The sequence below is a fragment of the Protopterus annectens genome, chromosome 4.part0 (genome assembly GCF_019279795.1).
Source record: "Protopterus annectens isolate FY-2018-M chromosome 4.part0, PAN1.0, whole genome shotgun sequence".
NCBI classification, from domain to species: Eukaryota; Metazoa; Chordata; order Ceratodontiformes; family Protopteridae; genus Protopterus; species Protopterus annectens.
In genome coordinates, this window is record NC_056733.1 from 827,164,959 (window position 1) to 827,188,637 (window position 23,679).

Sequence of the window (23,679 nt, forward strand, 5' to 3'; positions counted from 1 at the left end):
AAGATGCAGGAACCGAGTGACTCCATTTGTCCTTATGTTTTTTTTTTTGGTTTTTGTAGGGTGTGAGACCTCCGACCCAGATAGAGCCTCTGAAAAAGGTTTCGAGTAATCCATTTTTCCTTATGTTTTTTGGTCTTTGGAGGGGGGTGAGACCTCTGACCCAGACAGAGCCTCTGAAAAAGGCATCTTGAGTAATCTGTTTTTCCTTATTTTTTTTTGGTCTTTGGAGGGCGTGAGACCTCCGACCCAGATAGAGCCTCTGAAAAAGATGTCTTTTTAAGATAAGTTTATTTTTACGTTCTGCTAGTGTACAATTACTAAAACTAGCACAAATCTCACGGTCAGCTTTAATATGTTCCATGCCCAAACAGTAGACATAACGAGCATGTGTATCTGAGTTGGGTATCCTACATCCACAGTTGTCACACTATTTAAATCCCAGCTTAGCTTTGTGTGACATAGTAAGGCAACAAGGCTATCCTATAGAAAAATTATGGGAAAACATACCAATGATGTTATTTAAAAAGGAAATACCACTATAGTAAAAAGGAAAGGCCTGTCAAAGGCAGGAGAGTAGGGACAGTACCAGTAAAGGTAAAATTTAAATTACCAAGGAAAAGGGTAGGAAATAGGCTAAGGTTATAGAGATTGCATCCAGAATGAATTCTGGTGAGCGAGTTATTTGGCTGTTTGAAGTGCCAGGTTTCGGATCCAAAAGGCCTGAGATTTGAGGTTGGAACCGTAGGACTGGCTGATGATATGAGTGAATCCAAAGCTTTGTGATCAAATGATTTCAGATCAGAAGATCGAGCCTTCAGGTCAGAGGACATCAGATACAAAGATTTCCAAGTTTTCTGTGCTGGTTCCAAAGTCCTAGGGGGACTTCGGCAGAGAGTTTTCTATGCTCCGAAGGAACAGATTTGGTAGTTTTGCTAGGGGCTTGAGCCCCAGAAGTAGGAGATGAAGCAGGAGGATGTCTTTTTAAAATAAGTTTGCTGCATCTGTTAGCCAACACCCTGGAATTGAAGGCATCACAAACATTAGAATCTCAACATCTGAGACAATAAACGCATTCCTTGTGGGCATCTGAGTTAGGGATTTTATGTCCACAAGTGCATTTTTTGAATCCTGTCAGTTTATCAGCCATAACAGGAGAGTAGAGATAAACAGTCCTACAATATTTTTATTTATTTTACATATGTTTACTGGGAAAGTCCGACTGGATACATGTCCATTTTCAGCGGAGGCCTGGGGAGAAAAGCTCCAACATAGACAAACTTACACAGATTACACAGAAGTTAGCAAACAATTATAAAAACAAAGTGATTATATACAATGGCTTAGTAGTGTTCCCTAGTAAGGACTCAATTCTCATGGACAGACAATTAAAATTAAGAGACATCAGATTGGAAGCAGAGCTTGGTGACGCAGTTACAAGTTATGATAATTACAGAATATGCTTTCAGTTTATAACAATCAGGGGTGGTATACTTAACAAATGATGCAATGAAGAACAGACAGTACCAACAATTTTCACACTCGCTTTAAAACGTATGAAGTTATACATGTCACCCTTGGTCTTGGAGTTAGTAAAAGAAGCAGGGGTATCCCCTGTAAACTCACAGTGATGCACTTTGCAGCTTTAGCTTTGGGAATGCATTTTAGACTGTCAATTGTCTATGGCTGAAAGTATTATCATGGAACATTTTTACACAGTCACAATCCACTGGTGACCACCAAAACTGCACAACTAACAGTGACGCATTTCATAAACCCCCCGTACCTGCTTAGCTACTTGGCTGTTCTGGCTGCCAAGTCTGCACAACCCTCAGATCCTCCCAACTGCTTCTACCACAATATCCCTAACATGACCCTGCAGCCAGTTCAGCCCCGACTTTTCTGGGATTTACAACAATGGTGTTCATCAATAACAAATGAAAATCAAAAGAAACACTGCACAAAGAACCATCTTATATGCAACAGCCAGTCAGCAGTACCTACACCTATCACCCTTGCTAGCTTGCTGACTTCAGTTGTTGTGGTAGAAAGGCAATGAGTGGTTTGAAGACATGCCTGCCTCTAGATCTCTGACATGCCAAGCCTAGCAGTTTGTCTCACTATGAGCAATGCCCCCATAACAACACATCAGGTCCTCTTGTTTAGCGCCTTCCTTACCCTCAACATAGGCACATCCAAACTTCCTTGTCTGCACCATTAAGTGCCTGGGCCTCAGACACTTACCAGTTACTGGACCGTAGCCCAGGCTTGCTCTCTATGCCTCCAGTCTGGACAAAGCTGTATATCATGAAAGAAGCTTTTTGATCAAGAAGACAAATGAAAAAGCTTTAGTATGTATATGTTTGGGAGAAACGACAGAAAATGAGTAATACAGAAAAGAAAGGCATTAGTTAGATCACACTGCTGGATAGTATTGATAGCAGATCAAGAAGGCAAAGATGACCAGACATCACGCAAACTATGTCTTTTCCCTGAAGATTAAGAGGAGGAATTTGCAGCACAATTTGCGCTCTCTGCTTATCATTTTATCTTCCCCAAAACCTGGTCTATGACAACAAGCTCCATCAAGATTTGCTGTTCATACAAGTTGACAACACTGGCAAGGCATGACCAGCCTTACCACACCCAAGACAGTAAACTAAAACAGTGTATGTACATGCACAACTAAGACACTTATTGGCTTGGTAACTAGTTAGGGCATTGTTTATGGGTAGTGCAAACCAACATAAATTAAAAGTACTAAAATAAAAGTTGAGGTCAGCCACCATTGCACAAAATGACATTTTAAAACAAACAAATGTTAAAATAAGCACCAATGTAATGCTTAATCAACAGACAGAAAAATGGGTGCATGCGGAAGCACGCGCACACACACACCACAATATAAAACGTCAAAGACAGTAACAGAGAAAAGCAAAGGCAATAAATGTCTTACTACAGTGAAAGGATGCATAATGAACACCTGGGCAAAAAAATGTCACTATGGTGGCCCTTTGTCCTGTCACATACTTGAGTAGAGCAAACTTCAACACTAAGTCACTAGACTATTATGGATACAGAGCATTAGGAATACACAAAAGATCCCTGCAAGTTTTCTCATTAGTCATCTGGAATTTCTAAACCCTCAATTAGAAGTGACCATTTCAACTGCTCAACATTTTATTTGTAAGTCAATTGGAAGTTTTTCATCAGAAAAAATGACTACTTGAGTTCAACCACAAATGAGAAGTGGCCTTTTCATCTGCACAATGTTCTATATGTTGTCAAGAACAAATGATTCAGTGATTTGAGAAGCTTATTTGCACTTTGTTAACCAGGTAAGTGAGCTGGTCTGTTCATCCTTTTTGGCCATAATACTAACACGGGGTGCAACTGTAAAAAAAAAAAAAAAAAGAAACAAAACATTTTAGGAATACTGCTTTCCCTCAAAGGAAAGAGATGAAGGAAGACTGCTATCCTCAAAGGAAATATCAACCTATGTTTCAGGTACCAGTATCCATCCCTATCAACCTGCTACATGGCAAGTACCCTGTAAGATCTGCAAGTCTGAAAAGATATGTTCAAACAGAAGGCAAGTGAAGATAACTGCCTAAAAATTAAGCAAAACGGAAACTGTAAAATACAGTATGGTAGACAATGAATAGAACTAAAATGCAAGTTCTAGTAAATGTGTAATTATTAAGAAGTTTCAACAACGTGGGAAATATGGACCAGAAAGTTTACTGCCAAGATGCAGTATATCATGAAAGTAGTTCAGTGTCTCTAAGTCTCTTAAGAGGTTCTCAGAGCTTCTAGCCTCAAATCCAAGTATCAAGAGTTGGGTCCAGAACAGATCCTGCTTGCTCATTACAGCTACTTAGAATAAAGGAAGAGAAACTAACAATGAAGCAAGAATACCATTAGAGCAACATATTAATAGTACGGGAAACTTTATTAGCTCAGAAAGACTGTTCTGATACCTCAGATATACAGTACACAGACAAAATGAAGCACCACTTTTGCAAAAACAAAATAATAAAAATAATCAAGCCGATGAAAAAAATCAAAAATGTATTTTCTTTCAAGAAATAAAAGTGTTAAGACACACCTCAGGACTGACCACTTTTAAATGCAGCATGCTAGATCTTAAAATAATTTAACAACTCAGTTGCAAAACTAATAGCCTTGCTCAATAGATTTTTTTCTGCAAGTGGATTATCATGTACAGATCAGATATAAAGTGTTGTTTTAGGAGGTCACAGACATGGCAGCACTTTCTGCTAGCAAATTTCCGTTTGAAAGCCTCCTTTCTGATCAATTCTGCAGTTTTACACACCTTACATATCAGAAATTCAGGTGAAGTAGAAGGCTGAATGTTATGACTAACGTAATTGCCAGGGCTTACACTCATATTACCCCTCACTGTTCAACACTAATATGCCTAAAACACATTTAAAAGATAGTCAAGTTTGTGACATATTCAAACTCAAATTATATGAGTGAGCTGAAACAAAGACAAGTTAGCTTTAATGCAGCAATACCTTCTGCAATCAAAAAGTGAAGTGGGTATTCATAAAATTTTAAACAAAGCAATCAAAATTATTATTACAAACTAAAATATTTTACAATATAGTCACATGCTTACAATACACCTGAATAAATGTACACATTTGATTACTTCACATGAAATCTGAACTCTAAGGGGGAATACAAGTTTAGTACTAGATTAGAAATGCCGGAACATACTTGCCAAATCTGCTAGCATTTCTGGGCATTATCAATTATCAGACATGTTACCAATAACACACACCTCATATATAAAGACTGGAACAGCTCTGAGAAAACTTCAAAAGATCTACTTAAGAATTCAATGACTTTTCAAGCTAAGAGGGGCAAATATTTTTATCCTATGCATGGACTATGAAAAGGAGATGCTTGCTGACTAAATAAACTAAAATTTGAGTCATGTAAATAAAACACTTCTGTTAATCCTTTATTACCTCATCAGAGGACTCTGACAACTTAACACAAGTTTGGTCAACTAATAACATTTTTCATTAGTACTTGTCTATGTAGGTCAAAACTGCCTTCAAGATCGCCTTCAAACTAATATAAAACTTCTCTACTTATTACAAACTGGGCATGCTGCAAAATAAAGGCTTGTTAATATTAAGGGAGGGAAAAAAAATCAAAACAGCCCTTTTCCCAAAACCTGTCGCATGAAATTGTTCACAAGCACTTTTTCCAGTTTGCCAATGAACAAATGTGCCGCCAGCTCATGGTTAGTACATATGGTCCAAGAAAGAGCTAGCCATTAACCAAAATCATATATATATATATATATATATATATATATATATATATATATATATATATATAAATAAAAAAGCACACACATTGCATTCAAATCTATTTATTTTGTCATAAAAAATTAAAAAAAAAAAATGCTGAACAACAGCTGTATGAATGCGCACAGACACAACATATTTTATTTAAAGTACACTGATACAGTTCAGTCTTTACCTTCTGCAGTGGCAGCATGCAGTGTCTCCAGCACTGTGATGCATTTCCCCAGTTCATTTAAATCTTATGGATGCATTTACAAAATTACTGGATGTACCAATCCTCATGCATTGGTGTCTACAAAAATGAGACAGAAGGATAAAGTACATTTATGTGGACAGTTTTATTACATAATAAAATGCTTATGAATTTTTTTTTCAAGGAATGTCCCACTTACACTAGATAATTTTAGGAATGCTGGGGGAATGCATACAATGTGACACTTAAGCCACCACATACCACGACGCATGTCTGAACTGTAGCACTAACAAACAGAGGTACAAGTAACAAAAGTGCTCAAAGCTGGGAAATGTATGAACATGCCCAGCATATCAGTATAAAATTTTTTTCTGCAATTTTTAATGATTTAATAGTCATATACAAAATCTACTCGTGGGAAACACACTGCAGGGGTTAACTATATATATATATATATATATATATATATATATATATATACACATATACATATATATATGTGTGTATATATATATATATACACACCTGTGTGTGTGTGTATATTTATTACACACATACACACGCATATATATATATATATATATATATATATATATATATATATGTGTATGTGTGCGTGTGTGTGTATATATATATATATATATATATATATATATATATACATATATACATATATATACACACACACACACACATATATAGTATATACTATATATATATATATATATATATATATATATATATATAATGTTTGTGTGTGTATTTTATATATCTTTTGTTTCAAGTATGTATTTCTATGGTCTGCTACAGAAAGGATTCAGGACTGGTGACCAGACCTGGCCCTTCCACCTTCTTCAGCAGACTTCAGCAACCAACGTCCCCATTTGTACCAGAAAGAAGCTAGCACTATAGGGAGACAGGATGACACAGACCACTTAGCCCAGTTCCTGTAATTTACCTGTGATGACAGCATTAAAAAATGCTAATTACAGCAAGTCATCTTCTAGAAGCACACTAATCATTAGTGTGCTGCACATTAATCACAAAAAAATGAACATTAATCAGCAAAGTACATCATTACAAAGCATATAAAATAAGCAAAAGGCTGTTCTTGTGTTTCATGAGGACTTTTTTTTTTTGCAAAGCTGTCTTTATTACATCTATATATTTATATATATTTGGTGAACAAGCCCCCACCCCCCAATACCACCTAAAGCCCCTAAGGTGACATGTCCATGTAATGCACTGAATAGACAGAACTTTCTGTAAAGAATAACCTAGTCAATGTAACCACACATTAAATAACAATTCAAATCAGTCTGTTAGAACACTAAAGTGCAGTAAAGTTTTGAAAGCTTATAATGTCAGACAGTTTTGTTCTAAATGGCCCCTCCCCAAAAACTGCCAGCAGTAACAGGATTATAGTGAACATGATGTCTCAGAAATAGGAGAATAAAGATATGCATAAAATTTAACAAAAAATATATCAAATCACTGGAGGGCATCAAATCCGCTGACTACAGCAAAATCAAAAGTGCTTTGTAGTGTTATTTTGGTGGGGACACATGGAACCAGATGCAGAAGAAAATATGACAGATGTAATGCCTGAAAATAAGTTAGCTGCATGGCCCCCAATGGGAAGTCATCTGGATAGTTAAAAGATCAAAAAACTGTGCACATTAGCTCTTTTGAGAGAGCTTATAGTTGGGGCAATCTTTGTAGAAAGGGTTTAGAGAATTCTTAAATACAATAAATTAAGTCTACAATGCTACACACACCTTGCCAACACAGGTGAACTGTATCAACAGTATAATTTTTAGTCTTCAGACAATATGCACCCGGGAATGGTTCAGCCAGCAAACCAATACACCGTTACACCAGTCATACTGGGAGCAAGTTAACTGTCAGCTTGTACTGTCTCATTTTTAGATGCTCTCAATAATCCCCAAATACAGAAATTGTTAGCATGCTGAAAACTACAGAGAACTACCTGCGTTCAAGAGTCCAACATCTGATTATCTGTCTGCCCCCTCCCCATATACACATTCAATGCATTAAACTGATGCTACATGGAACCAGCCATAACATTATGTAACACTGACCATTACTGGTTGACCAAGCTCCTACTTCTGATAAATGCAAAGTAACCTTTCCAAGGAGAGAGAAAAAAAAAAGCACTGCTACATTCCTTACACCACCCTGCCCCACCCCTTAGGATATCCAAATGTAAATGGTTGTTGGGACACTTAACTAGCTTAACAAATTCAACATCCAGCAAAACAGAAACTAGACTAGGTGTTTTGAGAGTACAAAAGCTAGCATACAGTACGCCACTTCCTGCAAAGACCGTTCACTGGATGGAGTGGGTACATACCTTAAGATGGAAGAGAGTTGAATAGACGTGAAAAGCAGCAGCAGTGTTCCCCAAGCTGCTTAATGATATTTCCCATGCAACCACAGAAAGCTGTACATGCTTCCTTAATGTAACCATTAGTACAAAACTACTAAAATACCCAAAACGTTCCCCAAAAAAGAACCCCTGTACTTTCTGCTTTAACAATTCTGCACCGAAAGCAGCTATGTATATGACTTTTCAAAACAACAGCTACTTATGATGAACATGCACAAGAACTGGCCATATATCTGTACACCTGCAGCATTTCAGCCTACAATAACAGGAGTCAGGAATCCAATTTCCCAGTAACATTCAATGTCCTGCTTAATTTATAGAAACCCCACAAACAGGAATGCTGAAATCTACACGGGATAAATGTCCAAATAAAATTTACAGTATTCCCCCCTCCCCCAAGAAAAAAATGGAAAGGAGCCACAGTGAATGCCTTTGTGAGAGATCCCTTTTTAGAATACTATAAAATTAAGGAGGAACAACACGCTGAAAAAGTTGATGCAATGGTCCACAAGTCAGCATCTAAAAGCACGAGTAAGCAACACTGAAACTAACCCTACTCCAAAACTTAGGGTGGGGGGGTACTGCTACTGACGAAGAACACCCACCGTTACTTTCATGGCTGCTGAACCAGAGCACCACATTACAACACAAATTGTAAACAAAGCATGCGTGGAAATACAAAGACACACAAAGGCCAATGTAAAATGCTAACCAGCAACATTTCTGACCAAGATGTGCACCTCTTTCCCTCCCAAACAGAAGGGGAAAAAATGTGCTTCCAAATTCCTCTGGACTAGAAGTGGTGGGAGACTATGTGAGGTAATTTATATGCAGAAATACACCAAAATGGTCACAGGCAGTTCTGAAAATACTCCATTACAACCACCATCAAGCCACAGTTTAAGTTTCTCAAAGGCCTCGCAGTTAAAATATCCTCATCTTTCTTCTGCAAAAAACGACAAAGTTTTTCAAGGATCTCAACTTGTATGCTGTACAGCACTGATGGCACTCAAATTCCTTCACTCCCAACCATTGTCTTTGATCATATGAGCAAGTTCAATTATGAATTTTCCTTCTTTGTACTTTTGACTGCTTTCAAAGGCATGTTCCTGGAGGAAAAAAAAATGCAGCTTTACTAAAAAAGCAAAACACTTTATACTTACAGCAAAAAAGTTGAAAACTCTGCTAAAAAGCAACAAACTGCAAGCAAAACTTACATATTTCCAACCAAGGGTGGTTTTACAGTTTTCACAATAAATGTCAGCCACAGCATGCAGTCCCGTTAAAAGAACACGTTCCTCTGCTGGACCGCAACCCACATTCACTCTGCAAGAAAGAAAAAGCAAAAATGACAAACTGCAAATATTAGGAAACCAAATTATAAAGAATCACACCAGTAGTTAACACCTTTCATACATATAAGTTTATTTATTTTATTATTTTTTTATTTATTTTACATTTGTTGACCGGGCTAGTCTAACTGGATATATGTCCATTTTCAGTAGAGGCCCGGGGAGAAAAGCTCCAAAGACATGTTTCAAAAGTATAAGTACAAACAATACACAAACATCAGGTATTACAATAATAAAAAATAACAATTATCATAGTAAAAAAAAAAAAGTCATTGACAATGGTACAGTGCAGTAAAAGCCTGGAAGATTTTAAAAGGATGCACACAGAGGTTAAGAGTTAAAAAAAAAAATAGTATTAAGTGGAGTGTATGGAGACATAGTACAGGTTAGGTAGGAAATAGAGAAAAGGAAGTTGGATGTGTAGTGATGACACCTTTTGTTAAGTAAATCAATTGTATGTAAAGAGGATATAAAAATGTAGAAAAAGGTAGATAAGAAAAAGTACAGTAAGATGGAAGATGTATCAGAGGATAGTAAGAACTAGATGGGTAAATTGAGTTTGTAGAGGTAAAGGACTAGTCAGGTTTGGCACAGGGGCATAGCCAGTATGACTTGAGGTAGAGTTTAAGTCTGTTTTTAAAGAGAGATAAAGAGGTGAGTGAGGTTAGGTCACTAGGGAGAAGATTCCAGGATTTGCCAACAGTATTAGAGAAGAGAGAATCCCCAGCCCTGTTATGAGGTTTAGAGGTGTATACAAGAAGTTTGTGTGATGAGCGTAAGGACTTCAGATTTTTATAGGGGGTAATGAGGTTTGTTAAACTTGGAGTGCTGGAAGGTTTATAGAGAATGTTGTGGGCAATGGTTAGTTGGTGAAATTTAATCAGGTGTTGAAGTTCTAACCATCCTATCTGGTTTAAATGTATACAATTGTGGGTTCGAAATGGGTTGCCTGTAGCAAATCTAGCAATGTTATTATAGGACATTTCTAATTTGTTGAGATTATTCTTGGAGAGATTAGTAAAAACGGGTGAGGCATAAAGGAGAGTAGAGATCAGGTGAGTGTGGGCGATAGTAGTTTTAGCAGTAGGAGAAAGGAAGCGTTTAATCCTATAGAGAGTGCCAATTTTTTTGTTGACAGTCTTTATAGTATTGTTGATGTGGATGTCGAAGTTAAGGTTATTATCGATGGTGACCCCTAGTAGTTTAGTGGTGAAGTCTGGAGATATTATTGTGCCATTGGTAGATGCCACAGAGAAATGTAGAGGAGAGGACTTTTGAGTTGGAGTGAAGAGGAGAAGTTTGGTTTTCTTTGGGTTCAAAAGAAGGCAATGCTGAGTGAACCATTGTTCAACTATGTTGAATATATTTTGGGTGAGAGAGTGAAGGTCATGGGAGGATGTAGCTGAGCATAATAATGTGGAGTCGTCAGCATATTGTATACAAGTGGCTTGTGGGATAGCTAGATGAAGGTCGTTAATAAATATAGAGAAAAGAAGAGGTCCTAGTATGGACCCCTGAGGGACACCTAAGGAAACAGGTAGTTGGGTGGATAAGGAGTTATGCCAAAGTACTGCTTGCTGTCATTTGTCAAGGTAGGATTGGAACCATTTTATGGAAAGTGGGTCTAGACAGAGATTTAAGTATGTTAATGAGAATTTGGTGGTTTACCATGTCAAATGCTTTAGACAGTTCGATAAATAGAGCAGAAGAAAGATTATTCAGGTTTTGGTTCCTGTTAATGTAGTCAGTAAAGGAAAGGAGGGCAGTGGTAGTACTGTGTGAAGGTCTGAAACCATGTTGACAGAAAGTAGATTGTTTTCTATTAAGTGGTGGAGTAGTTGTTTATGGATACATTTTTCCATAATTTTTGCTAAAGGTGAAAGAAGGGCAATGGGGAGATAGTTTGATAGCTCAGTGGAATGTCCACCTTTATGTAGGGGATAATATGGGAGACTTTCCATAAGGTGGGGATGTAACCTTCAGTAATATTTCTGTTGATCAGTATGGAAATAGGATAGGCAACAGCCTTGGATGATAGCTGTAGATATTCAGAAGGCAGTAGGTCTGCAGAAGGTGAGCATGGTTTTAGTTTATTCAGTAGGGTTTGGATAAATGTTGTTGGGACAGGTTTGAAACGAAAAGTGGGAGGTGGGGTAGAGGAGTATGAAGGTAATGTGAAGGTATTATGTGACAGTTGACTAGCTAGTGTTTGGATAGCATCTGTAAAGAAGGTATTGAAGGTATTAGCTGTATGGATGGGATTTTTCCTATCTGTATTTTGAGGGTTAGGTGTAGTGGCTTGACCTGGGTGGAGTAACTGCTTAATGCTAGCCCAAATTTCTGTGGGTTGTTGTGGTTAGGTTGTTGATATTGTAAGTAGTAGTTTTGTTCATCAGAGAGTATGGCCTTCTTTGTGTCATTTCTTAGCTGTCTAAAGGTTTGTTGGTCAAGCAGGGTTTTTAGTCTTTCTCCATTTGGCCCAATGTTTATTTCTGAGATGAATGTTGTGTTTGGTTTCATTAGAAAGCCATGGGGCAGACTTGGCCTTAATCCTAATAGATCTGGATGGAGCGTGGTGATTAAGAATGGCTAGGAAGGTAGAATTAAAGAAATTAACAGCTTCATCTAATAGAAGTTGTTTTAAGGGTAATTTGGGTAATGAAGATACACCTAAGGGTTTCAGAACAAAATTCAAAATTGCATTTCTGCACATCTAGCAGTTTTGATGATCAACACTCAAACACAGACCCGGCAATACCTGCTGCTAAGGCAGTGTGCCATTAATAAGGAGGATTAAGACTGACCTATTAATAAGCTGCTTCCTGTAGCCCAGGTACAGGGTTTGATTCTTTTTACATTTACTTACCTAATGAAGGACTCTCAGCAACTGTTTTACCCATCCCATGACAACCCCTTAAAAAAGGAATGCTCTTGTCTAGTAACCTTACCTGGTGAAATAATTTAAATAAATGAACTTGTCCTCCCCACACCTAGACTCATGCAGGGTTTTACCTAGGGTTTCCCAGCCCTGGCATCTTTACAGTCCATGTGATCACTTTCATAGTTATCGTGTAGTCTCAGCATTGGTTTACCTTAGCATACAGAGTGAAAACAATTTTTGGATATGATACTATGCCACCATTCATGGTGTTTGCCTTAAGGAGCACTTAAATCCCTAACTAGCTGAAATGGGCAATCCACTCTAGTGTTAAAAGACTGCCCGTTACTGGCATGACAATGCAAGTCCTTCCCGTGTGAACACTCTTTCTGGCATCTTCAGGAAAGTCAGTATTGGCAGCTTTGGAAATGGTACGAAGAAGCACATTCCTTACAAAATGATGGACTTTATAGCCAGCACTGTTGTTTTTCCCTTGTGTATCTATGGCATGTACTAACCTAAACACTTAAAACCTGACTTGATCTGGAAACATATATTCCCATCTTACATGTAAACTGTAAGGCAGCTACAGGGTTTCACTTATACAGAATACATAAAAAAAACTGAAATTCTACATGGTAGTCAAAATACAGTAGGTGATCCAATCTATGAAGAGTGTACTGTATTCCAGAAAGTAAGACATTTTAAGTTTCATAACTATTTTTTCAGAGGGCAGAAAACACAGTGATGTAACTACATAAACTTTTACTTGAAAGCAGTGCAGTGTCAATGATGGGGAATAAAGTGACTGGGCATACAGCAAATGTCTTTCAAAAAACATACAAAGACTGTTTGTTTGAGCTTTAACAGTGGCTGTTATCATCCTTACACAGAGATGCATGCCACAAAACCCACTCAGCAAAACACCAGACACACGGTACCTTAAAAAGCAAAAGTCAAACTTACACAGAGTTAAAAAGGTAGGCCCGTCCTTGGCTTCCTTGAAAAGACTAAGGGAAGAAAGGAAACAAGATCAGTTATATTGCTATCAGCGAATTAAAAACAACTTCAAGTACACATATTGCCAAGATGAATATGAGCAAACACTGCCCCCCCCCCCTTTGTGCTTCCCACAAGACAAATTAGGAACTGCACTATTCACTTTATTTGTCAAGCATCTAGTCAACAACATATAAGCAGTCAAACAGACTTGAACTTCTGTGTGAAAAGTCCCCTCCCCCACCAAAAAGCAGCTTCTCGCATTAACCAATTCCACTCCCACCTTTCTTCGCTGTCGACACCTGAATGCAAAAAATAATTGCTCTTCTTGAACAGCTAGCAAAGACATAAAATTGACAATGCTACCTGCTCACAAGAAGTCTGAGACACACGCAGTCATTCCAGATAAAACAAAAACCCAGACAAAGAAAAAAACAAATTAGTATGCATCTATAGATATGGGGGTACAAGTCGAAAAAAATAGAAGTTTACATAAGCTTCAGCTCCCACTGCCTAGGGCATTTATTTACTGGTCTTTTTCAGTACCAGAATTTTGCTTTTGGGCATTCTGCAGCTGCCTGCATACATCTGAAGCCACTGTTCTCAATCCTTATTACCTTTGATGGGCTGTACTGTTGACAACACATCCCTTACATTAACGTCATTTAAACATATGGACACAATTTAGGCAGACAGGTCATCTTTATCAAATCTGATTTGCACATCTCCTTTCAATGCATCTGCCCCAACAACCAATATTTTTACTTTCTAATTTCTATTAATTCTTCACCTTCCATCTTGAGGAATTCACTATGTCCTTACAAAGTATGCCTTCAAGCAAATACCAGTCCCAAAGTGGGAATAACTGAATACTATGTTTTCCAACCCATTCTTCTGTCACAAGTTTGAAACTGTTTCCAATACATTTCAAATTTCAGGGAAAAGGGAACAGATGAACAACTGTCCAGAACAAGGAAACAATTTACTATAACACACCCCAAAAAAAGCTGAATGCCGCAGACTCAAATTACTAATGCATTACATAGGCTAAGACCTCTCACAAATTCAACCAAGCCCTGCCTTTCGAATACCACCACTTTTGTTTTGAAGGAGTTGCAGTAGAAAAGCACAGTTGTATACAACCTTATAATGGTAGATGTCCTTGCCTTCGCTGCTGCAGTATTCTTAACACAAGGGATGCCCTGCCATGGAAGCCCAATGTCCAGCCACCGGCCAATGTACCTTGTCATCATCTTTGATAACTGATAACCTCCAAACAAACTCTGGCAGCCCAGAGTCATTTGAGTAAACTCAGCTGCCCAATGTGCAGAATACAACAGACCAAAGTGAGAAAGCTAACCATCACATCCTGGAGAGGTTACCATGGGTGGAAGTATCACCGGGTTTGTTTTTGGCCAACTGCATTTTCTAAACAAGACTGATAATATGCAATGGACAACTACAAAATGAACATCACCGTCAAAACAAGACACTCCCTAAAAAGGATGGGTTGTACAACTCACATGTAAATCTGTGAACAGTGGCACCATGTTACGACTGCAAGGATGGGTTGCACAACTCGCATGTAATCTGTGAACAATGACATGTTATGATTGCACCATTAGGCTATTTAACACTATAGAGTTTACTGTTATTATTTCCTCTACCAAGAAACTGTCCCTTTAACTGGACTGATTACACAGTGCAACAAATCATTCTGTACACCCCTCCCACCTTCAGTTTCCAGCTCCATATGGCATTTCTGCTTAATGTTTCAAATGCACATAAATCTGTTACCTTAGAAATAAGCTCATCGTGGTTGGCAAGATGTGCTCGACAATGGATACAGCTGTAAGTTCTGTGGCAATCAGGAAGGTAAGCTTGAAAGGTTTTTGACTTTGTCATCTTTACCATTTCTGCTGGGAGCTCGTCACTGGGCTCCGGACTGGTGCTGGACGATGTGCAGCTCTGCTGAACTCGCTGACAGAAGAAACACTGGAAAATGCAAGCAAAAGCCGTTGTTGATCTGGAGAGTGTGTGTGGCACGTTTCCACACAGATGTCACAAAGAGAAACCGTCACAACCTATCAAAACAAATATTCCAAGATACATCAGAATGGGCATCACAAACATTCTATAACACTAGCAGAATGAAATAAACTACAATTGTGATGAAACATTTACATTTAAAATGTTTGGTTAGCAATATCACGCAAGACCGTTGTTTTGGGAACATTCTGCCAGAAAACCATCTACTCTACTGTACATTTCCATGTTCAAGTCACCAACCCCCCCCAAAAAAAACACACAAGGCATCACAGCTTTCACCATAACTGTACTAATGATCTTCACCTTGGCTACAATGCTAAATAATTTAGAATATTAATTCAGATAGCACCCTGCCCCACCTTTAACAAACAGTTCTAACAAAGTTTCAACATTAAATGACCCACAGACATCCTTGGTTAATTTATGCATCTTACTTTAGATCTGTCAAAAGCAGGTAAAGCTTACTCAACATGGCGATTTTGAAAAGATCACCAAAATAATGGATAAAGGTAAAACAAAACACACTGCATACCTCAAACTAGTAAAGGATTTTGACACAATCCTCCACTCAGACATAGTAGAAAACCTAAATATCCTGGGAATAACCTCCTACATTACCCGCTGGATTGTCATCTGGCTTACAGATAAGACACAGGATATCAAAACATGTGGACAGTGACCTAACTTTCTACCATGTGTTCACTAGTGTAATTAAGTCCTTCTATATTGCATAGCTTACAAACAAAAGGACTGCGACTACACCTACAGATGTCATTGCTCCCTTTTACTCAGCCCTCATTTGGTCCGAGTATAATGCTCCTTTTGGGACAGAGGCAGCTCTTAAATGTTTTATCTCATGCATGGGTCCCCTCAGATTATACATGGTATGATCTCACCAGGGGTAGCGCATGATTATCAATGGTGGGATGCATGCAGTTAAACATACACCAGACAAGGCAGGTTAACTCAAGAACCATAAGGGAAATTGTCTAAACTTAAAAATGTCCCACAAGGGTAGCTAGTCAAGTACTTACCTAAGTGGGTCAAATAAAGAGCCTAGTCAAGTACTTACCTAAGTGGGTCAAATAAAGAGCCTTTATAGAACTAATGAGGGCCAAAAAAATCCCAATCTCTGGGTGACAACATGATCTTTGTACTGTCTCCTAGAAATGGAAGCCATTTCCTTGCCTTTTTCATTCTAATAGCCTTGTCAGCATCACCCAGGAGGTTGTGAGAGGAGACTGAAAAGGCCACTGCAAAATTATTTTCTACAGATGAAAGTGGGTTAGTATGATGTGTTCCCTGCACATACAAGGAGGGAAAAAAAAAAAAAAAAAAACTAGAATAACTTCTTTGACAGTTACTTGATCCGTAATGTGCAGGCCAGGCAGAACAGAGAGGTGAGTTTATGTGTATGTATATACTGACACAGTGTCAGGACTTGTGCATCAGTAAATGTCAGTGGATGTGCTTGGTGAAGTGTATATAATGCCAACGGGGCAGCCTGTTTCAAGGGATCTCACAGCCCTAAGGATTCCCCCCACCCTACTCTGAGTAAATTACTTAAACTGACAGTGTTCCAGGCGAACTTTGAAAAGGGACATGTGCCCAGTGGGCTTGCCTGTCAACACCACCAATAAATAAATAAATAAATGAATGAAAAACACTCTCTCCCACAACAAAGGCTACATCTGATGACACATACATGTGCAATTTGACACTGGTTGAGTGTTCATCTATCTCATACCAACTAGCACAAAAATAAGGATAAAGTGAAATGAAAAGGGTATGAGAGAGGGGGTAAAACATGCTGAACAAGCAGACCCATCTTCACACCTGCCTGCAAGAAAGCACCTTTAGTTTTACTGCAATAAACATTCACCATAGCAGTGATGGAGACAAATCTAACAGACCTTGAAAGGAAGGACTACAAGAAAACTGACCTACCAAATCTACCAATGAGAAGAGGAGAAAAAATTTCTCTGGCTGGACAAACTGTGTAAAACCTCATGCAGCCTTAGTTGCCATTTGAGTACGAGACCCCTGAACTAGTAGGCAGTGCCACACAGGTCTTCTGCATAAGGATTCCTCTGAAACTATTAGGGGGAAAAAATAGTAACCAATATGCAACTACCATAACTGGCACATCTGTGCAGTCAGCAGAAAGATGTGAAGACAGATTAAAGCAGACTTGTCAAATAAAATGCCCTTTGGGTAGGAAAGGCACCACAAGCAGTAATGTGTTGTTGCTCAATCAAATAAGAGCTATGAGAATCAAAGCTACCCTGCCAGACACCAACTTACAATACTGAATAGCTTGTTGTTTTGTATGAGATCCACATCAAAAAGGAAGCTAGACAATATGGCAGGAAATGAGATGTGAAACAGTTGATTCCAGTCTTGTACATTGTACTCTGCTTGTCCACCAGAACACACACATACAGTTGTTCTATGTATCTAGTCTAAACTACTTTATTACTTACATTTCTGGAATTTTTGTGAAATGTTACCATCGAGGTGGCACAGGTTCAATGCTAAACTAACCACCACTTTGCAAGGAAGTAGGTGTGTGCTCCTCCTCCCTGAACATAATTAGTTCTCATCTTTTGATGAAGGATCAGTCTTGGTGAGCCAAGATCTAGCCTGAAATTCTCCTGGGATATGACTTACCAGAAAGTGACTCTCCAAGGTGATCCCGGCGTCACTACTCGATCATAGCAACTCCAATGATATAGTGTTAGCCCAAAGACAGCACACTCATCCAAAAAACACATTAATGTTTAGCCTGGATACCTGCTACTACTAATTTGCCATAAAATGGGCCCATGCCAAAATACTCAAATCCAAAAAGGGCTTCCAATTAGTGGACTGAATGCCAGCATACAGTAATGTAACAGATGCTGAATGCAACTAAAATGCTTTCTTTGACATTTACAAAAAAGACTCTGAAGTGTTTACAATATGCATTTCATATGCACACAGACACAGCCAATGCTGCCAGCATTAAAGCCAAAAGATGTGCGGACAGCAACCATGGGTTTTGAAAAGTGACCACATAAAACTCCCCTCTCCAAGATGTTAAAGTGGTTTAGACCAATATTACCCAGAATACATGTTGGCATCCTCAGTCATTTATGGCAATAAAAAGACAAAGAGAATGAACTACAAGGATTTGTTTGTATAACGGTTAAGGTATTTACCTCGCAGGTACTGGGTTTGACTCATCTTTGAAAGGGAAATTGGCTAGGCTTAAAATATCCCACGTCCTGCAGGAGCAAAGAGCATCTGGCAATATAAAGCACCGAGCAAGAGAAAAAGAAAAGCAGGTCTCTGGGATTCTCTTGGACCTCAATAGTGGATTGCCTAAAAATAGTTAAGAATGACTTAAGGTAGTCATCTCCTTACAAAATAAGTCAATTAGAGCTACACTTTACTCCCACAAGAATAAAGACAACTCGCTGTTAATAAAACTTCCCTTCAGACTGACCAGTGAAGTGATATCTTCCAAATTCATCCAGCTCATTTGGTGCTTACTCCAACAGCTTCCATTCACAATAAAATTTGATTAACTTCAAAAATAAACTCAAGAATGACAATATCTGCAACTGCTTATTAAACAATACCCATAACCGTTTTAGGAATAATGTTCATTATACTCCAACAGCTTCCATTCACAATAAAACTTGATTAGCTTCAAAAATAAACTCAAGAATGACAATATCTGCAACTGCTTATTAAACAATACCCATAACCGTTTTAGGAATAATGATTATATGCCAACATGTACAACTTGGACCACACAAGTGACAAACTGCTCTACCTCTAAAATACAGATTGTGAACTAGCATGCAGTTTGTAAATTCCTTGTATGCACATGTATAATGTATAAATAATCTAATTTCTAATAATTAAAAGCTATCACACAATGTTTCTGTTCAGCCAGTTCAGATAACCAAATAGCAGTTATTTACTTCTAACAACTTTGGGGGGGGGGGGGCACAACACCTATCCATCAGAATCGATTTCAGGTCTTACCAGGGGTAAAGTACAAGAGCAAAAACTGACAACTAAGGTGACTATCAGTTAAGATAGATTCTAAGATGGTAGGAGGTCTTACCAGGGGTAAAGTACAAGAGCAAAAACTGACAACTAAGGTGACTATCAGTTAAGATAGATTCTAAGATGGTAGGCATCTAAGATGCCCATGGAAACCATTCCAAATTAACAGAAACTTTTGACAGAAATCTATATTATGACACAGGGAACTGCATCTTGGTAATTCATATGCTCTTGCTACACTCCAAACACTAACTGCAGGCAGTCCCTCCCAGTCCATGTGAAAGGTCATTACTTCATACTCCACTCAAAACAATTCTAACCACAAAGACAAAATGTAACTGTGAAACCACTTCGGCACAAGTCTTTTCAACAATGTTTTTAACATAAAAAGTCTTAAAATTCTAATCCTAACCAAGTGAATGTCTTCAGATAATGCAACTGTGTTACTGTCTTAGATCATCTTCCGGTTCAGTAGAAATAAACATGGCCAGGCCAGGGCACAACTCACCCCAAAACAAATACAAAAACTAAAAGCAAAATGCAAAACAATTACTGCTGATAACAGATCCAACTGAACTCCAACTCAACTCTTCAAAGCCTTCACTCAAATGATTTCAAACAGCTGCCCTCAAAGAGTGCTCAAACACTCTCTCAACAAAATAACCATTCCCACAAGTATAGTGCTTCACGTTGTTCAAATGCAGCACATCTATATGTTTTCACAACCCTTTTACAATTTTCCACTGGAATACTGTCCTGCAAAAGATGCAACCTAAATTTCTTAAAAATTTACGTGCAACTGGGAACTACAAACACAGAAATGATTTGACACTGAAAGTGTTTGCAATCTGTATTTATTTTTTATTCTAGAATCAATGTTTTAACTTCTCCAGACAGCATTCTCTATAAGAGACCAATACACTTTTCAAGTGTACAAAAATAGTATGCCAAACTGACGAGATCAGAATAAGAGAAATATTACATTAATGCAAGCTCTGCTGCAGCAACCACAGACTTAAAAAAAAACAGGCATTGCTGTATCAATTACCTGCATTTATCTGATGACCATACAACCTTTATGTCTAGTATAAATTAGGCTCAGGTCAAATAGAATTTATCTTCCATCCTTGAGAAACCCCTCCAAAGTGTGCAAACTCATTACATAATACACTGACTGAAGTGGAATTAGAGAACATGTAACACAGACAAAATGCCACCTCATATTACAATGCAAAGAAACTACACCCCCCTAAAAATCTTATTCCAGCACACCACCAAAATTGATAAATTAAGTATACCGCAAATTAGGGCAAGTCTGCAAGCGTAACATTTCATTCATAAAGTCTTAATCTGAAAAGTGAAAGAAGCAACAATCTGTCAGCCTTTATTTCAACAAAAACACAACATCTTCTAATAATAGCATTTAACACAACTACACGTGGCCCAATTGCTAGGACACTGAAAATAAAAGCTGTTCCAAGGAAGAAAACAAGTTAACCCTTGAGACATTAGATGAGAAATCCAATGCACTTTAGAAAGTCAATTGTTTAAAACTTGCTACAGTAGATACACAAAACACAGAACCAGGATGCTGTGCATTCACCAAAAGATGTGGACTACACTTCAGAAACCCCATGATCTCATGTCACTGTATACACACACATTATAAAGTTGATTAGTACCAACACGTTGTTGATTTTCTCCCAACATAACCTTACAGGCATACAGCATGGTAATCTGTCGATTTAAATAAAGCAAGAAATCTACAAGGAAACAGTACATTTTCCCACACCCTCACAACACACACGTAAATGCATACCCCCCCCCCCCCCCGATTTTTGCTTCATATTTTTGGACTGTTTCTCATAAAAAATTTGGTCTTCTGGCAAAACATTCAGGACTGAAGACAAAAAAATAATGGCAGGCATTTGAGTTTCAGACAGAAAATTCATGCTAATGCAAAACCTGTCATTCTATAAGCTAAGTTTGTAATAATAATATTTAAAGTGTCTCTATTTTTGGAACTTTGTAGCTTCTTAATTATGGCTTTATCCAATTTTCTTCCTCTAAAGTGGTATGTGGCATACACTGTCAATCAAGAAAGTCTTCCTAAGCAGGAACAACAAAAATACTGCACACGTCATTGGTACATGCTTAATGTGCAACGTACCGAAATGCCACTAGGTTTGAGGAAACAGAACAGCTTCTGCATCATTCTGCTTTAAGCTCAAACTCCTTTTCCTACATCAGCTGCACTACAGTAATATTTACTCAAATCGGGTGATTAAACAAGCCCGTTTTTACAAACGTACAGGTCAACAGACTGGTCTCCCGTGATCAGCTAAGTGCAGACAAAAATACTCATGATGACAAGACGCAATAATAGGGCTCCCTGCAAGGGGGAAATGCGTCTAATACTAAAACCAGAAGGAGAAGACCTGCCACGCTACACTTGTCAATGCAAATTGTACTCGAATGTCCTTATTCGTATATACCAGGAACTGGTACCATAACTAAGAGGTAGCAGACACGGTTTACTATACATATATATATGCACTCCTTAAATTACTACATCGAAGACAACCCCCAACTGCCAGTGTCAAGAATGCCCCCCCCCCCCCCAACAACAAAAAATAAAACTGTCAGACATTACTAGATATGTCACGTTAGATGTGGTTCGACACCAGCCTACCGACATCAAACTCGACAACGTGCACAGCGACTTCTTACCAGGTTGCTTCTTACGGTCTTGACAAAAGAAACTCTTGAGTAACCAGTTCCAACTGTCTTAAGTCCTTTACATTCGCAGCGCTGTTACCGGATCTAATATGCCAACCAGTCGGAGTTTAACCTTGCGTGTACGGCCAACGGTAGCCCCTTCGGATCTCCGTCAAGATTCCACCGTTTTATATTTCATTTTCTTCAAGAAATATAGCCTTTTAACACTGCTGGGATATGAATTCTTCGCCCCCTACCTCACCTGCTTTCCACACTTTTTTCCCCAATGAAAAACAGTTTGAAATACTGAATAAGTCTGTCGCGTGTCCAGGGTTCGACAACAGGCACTGCCGCCGCTGTCGCGCTATCGTGGGGACTCATATAAGTACCTCGCACTTAACTAGGCTTTGTGCCTATAACAATTTTTGGATGTTGTTTCAAGGGAGCTGTTTATGCTTTATACTTAGAACTACTCGTGGTCTTCGTTTCCTCAACTGCTCTTCTCTCCTCTTTGTTTTGTTTTTGTCTTGACTGCCCGTTACAGTAGAGAAAGAAAAAAGTTACACTATGACGTTAACCAATCATCTCGTGCTCCTTTCTCTATCTCAGCCAATATTAGTAATGGATCTTCTGTATCTCCACCCACTCCTCAGCACGCGGGCAAAAACCAATCACTTCTTTCGGTTTGGAGACAAAAGACGTGTTTGGAGTCTCCAGTTGGCGCGTGTGAGACCGTAACAACCGATGACGGCAGCTTCAGAGGAAGGTGGAGAAGAAGCAATAGCAACAGTGCCGTTAGAGCTAATAACATTACTGATTGGGTAGATACGGTATATAATGTACGTATAAGGCGGAGCGTAGAATGACAACACAACGTGTTATTTTTTTCTGAACAATAGGGAAAGCAGACATGTGAAAGCTTATTCTGATCTTTGTTTATGCTATAAGTTGAAATAAACCGTTGAGTAGAAAGTAATTTGACTGTGTAGGAAAAAAGTGGGTTCTTATACGGAATGGAAGATTGATGAGCTTCATTGCTGTGATTATTCGAAAATATGTCGTTATATTTTAAACAGTACGGTGTTTTCTGGGGAAGCTGACGAAGCTGGAATTTTGCCAGTCTTCATAATACGTTAAACAGTCGGTGAACTACACAATGTAGACATTTACTCTCCCTACACACAAATAAAATGTAGGCGTTTCCTGCCATATATTTTGTACCCCCCAACCATAACAACAAAAAAAGTAAAACAAATAGTTAAATTATGAAGGAAATATCCAGTACGGTTTTAAAACCGCCATTGTTCTGTGCGCAGAGAATATCCTCGTTATTTCAAACAGGTGTCGGGTCAAAATGTAAATAACGGGAGTTCCTGGCCTTCTTCTACACCTCAAATGTGACCGTTGTTATTTCTGCTGATATATATGTATCATCAATATGTATGTATGTAATAGAAACATAGCTGGGTTGCATGGCTAGACTTAAAAAGCATTTGGTAGCCTACTAAACACATACGAACCTCTGTATATATTACGGACTTGAATTAGATGCGTCGTTCACAAAATGCGGCTTGCATTTATACTGTTTTTCCTGTTAATACTTGAACGTTTTATTTAGTTAGTTTACCATGCTAGTGCACTTAACACAATATATCATGTGTAGGCAGGTCTTCCAG

At 38.3% G+C, this 23,679-nt stretch overlaps 1 protein-coding gene across 3 annotated transcripts; it reads right to left on the reverse strand.

The window, feature by feature from the left end:
- Positions 1-7,026: 7,026 nt before the first annotated feature.
- On the reverse strand, positions 7,027-22,739 carry LOC122799601 (protein yippee-like 1). 3 transcript variants are annotated; one of them, XM_044068773.1, is made up of 5 exons: positions 22,016-22,739; positions 14,975-15,172; positions 13,145-13,188; positions 9,166-9,274; positions 7,027-9,057 (listed from the first exon to the last, which is right to left on the reverse strand). In XM_044068773.1, exons 2-5 carry the CDS (start codon positions 15,089-15,091, stop codon positions 8,968-8,970), a joined length of 360 nt encoding a protein of 119 aa, XP_043924708.1. In that variant the 5' UTR covers positions 15,092-15,172; positions 22,016-22,739; the 3' UTR covers positions 7,027-8,967. The 3 variants fall into 3 exon arrangements, with proteins under 3 accessions (XP_043924708.1, XP_043924706.1, XP_043924707.1); XM_044068771.1 differs by having other exon boundaries at positions 14,975-15,261; XM_044068772.1 differs by lacking the exon at positions 22,016-22,739 and adding an exon at positions 21,939-22,001 and having other exon boundaries at positions 14,975-15,261.
- Between the last annotated feature and the right edge of the window lie 940 nt (positions 22,740-23,679).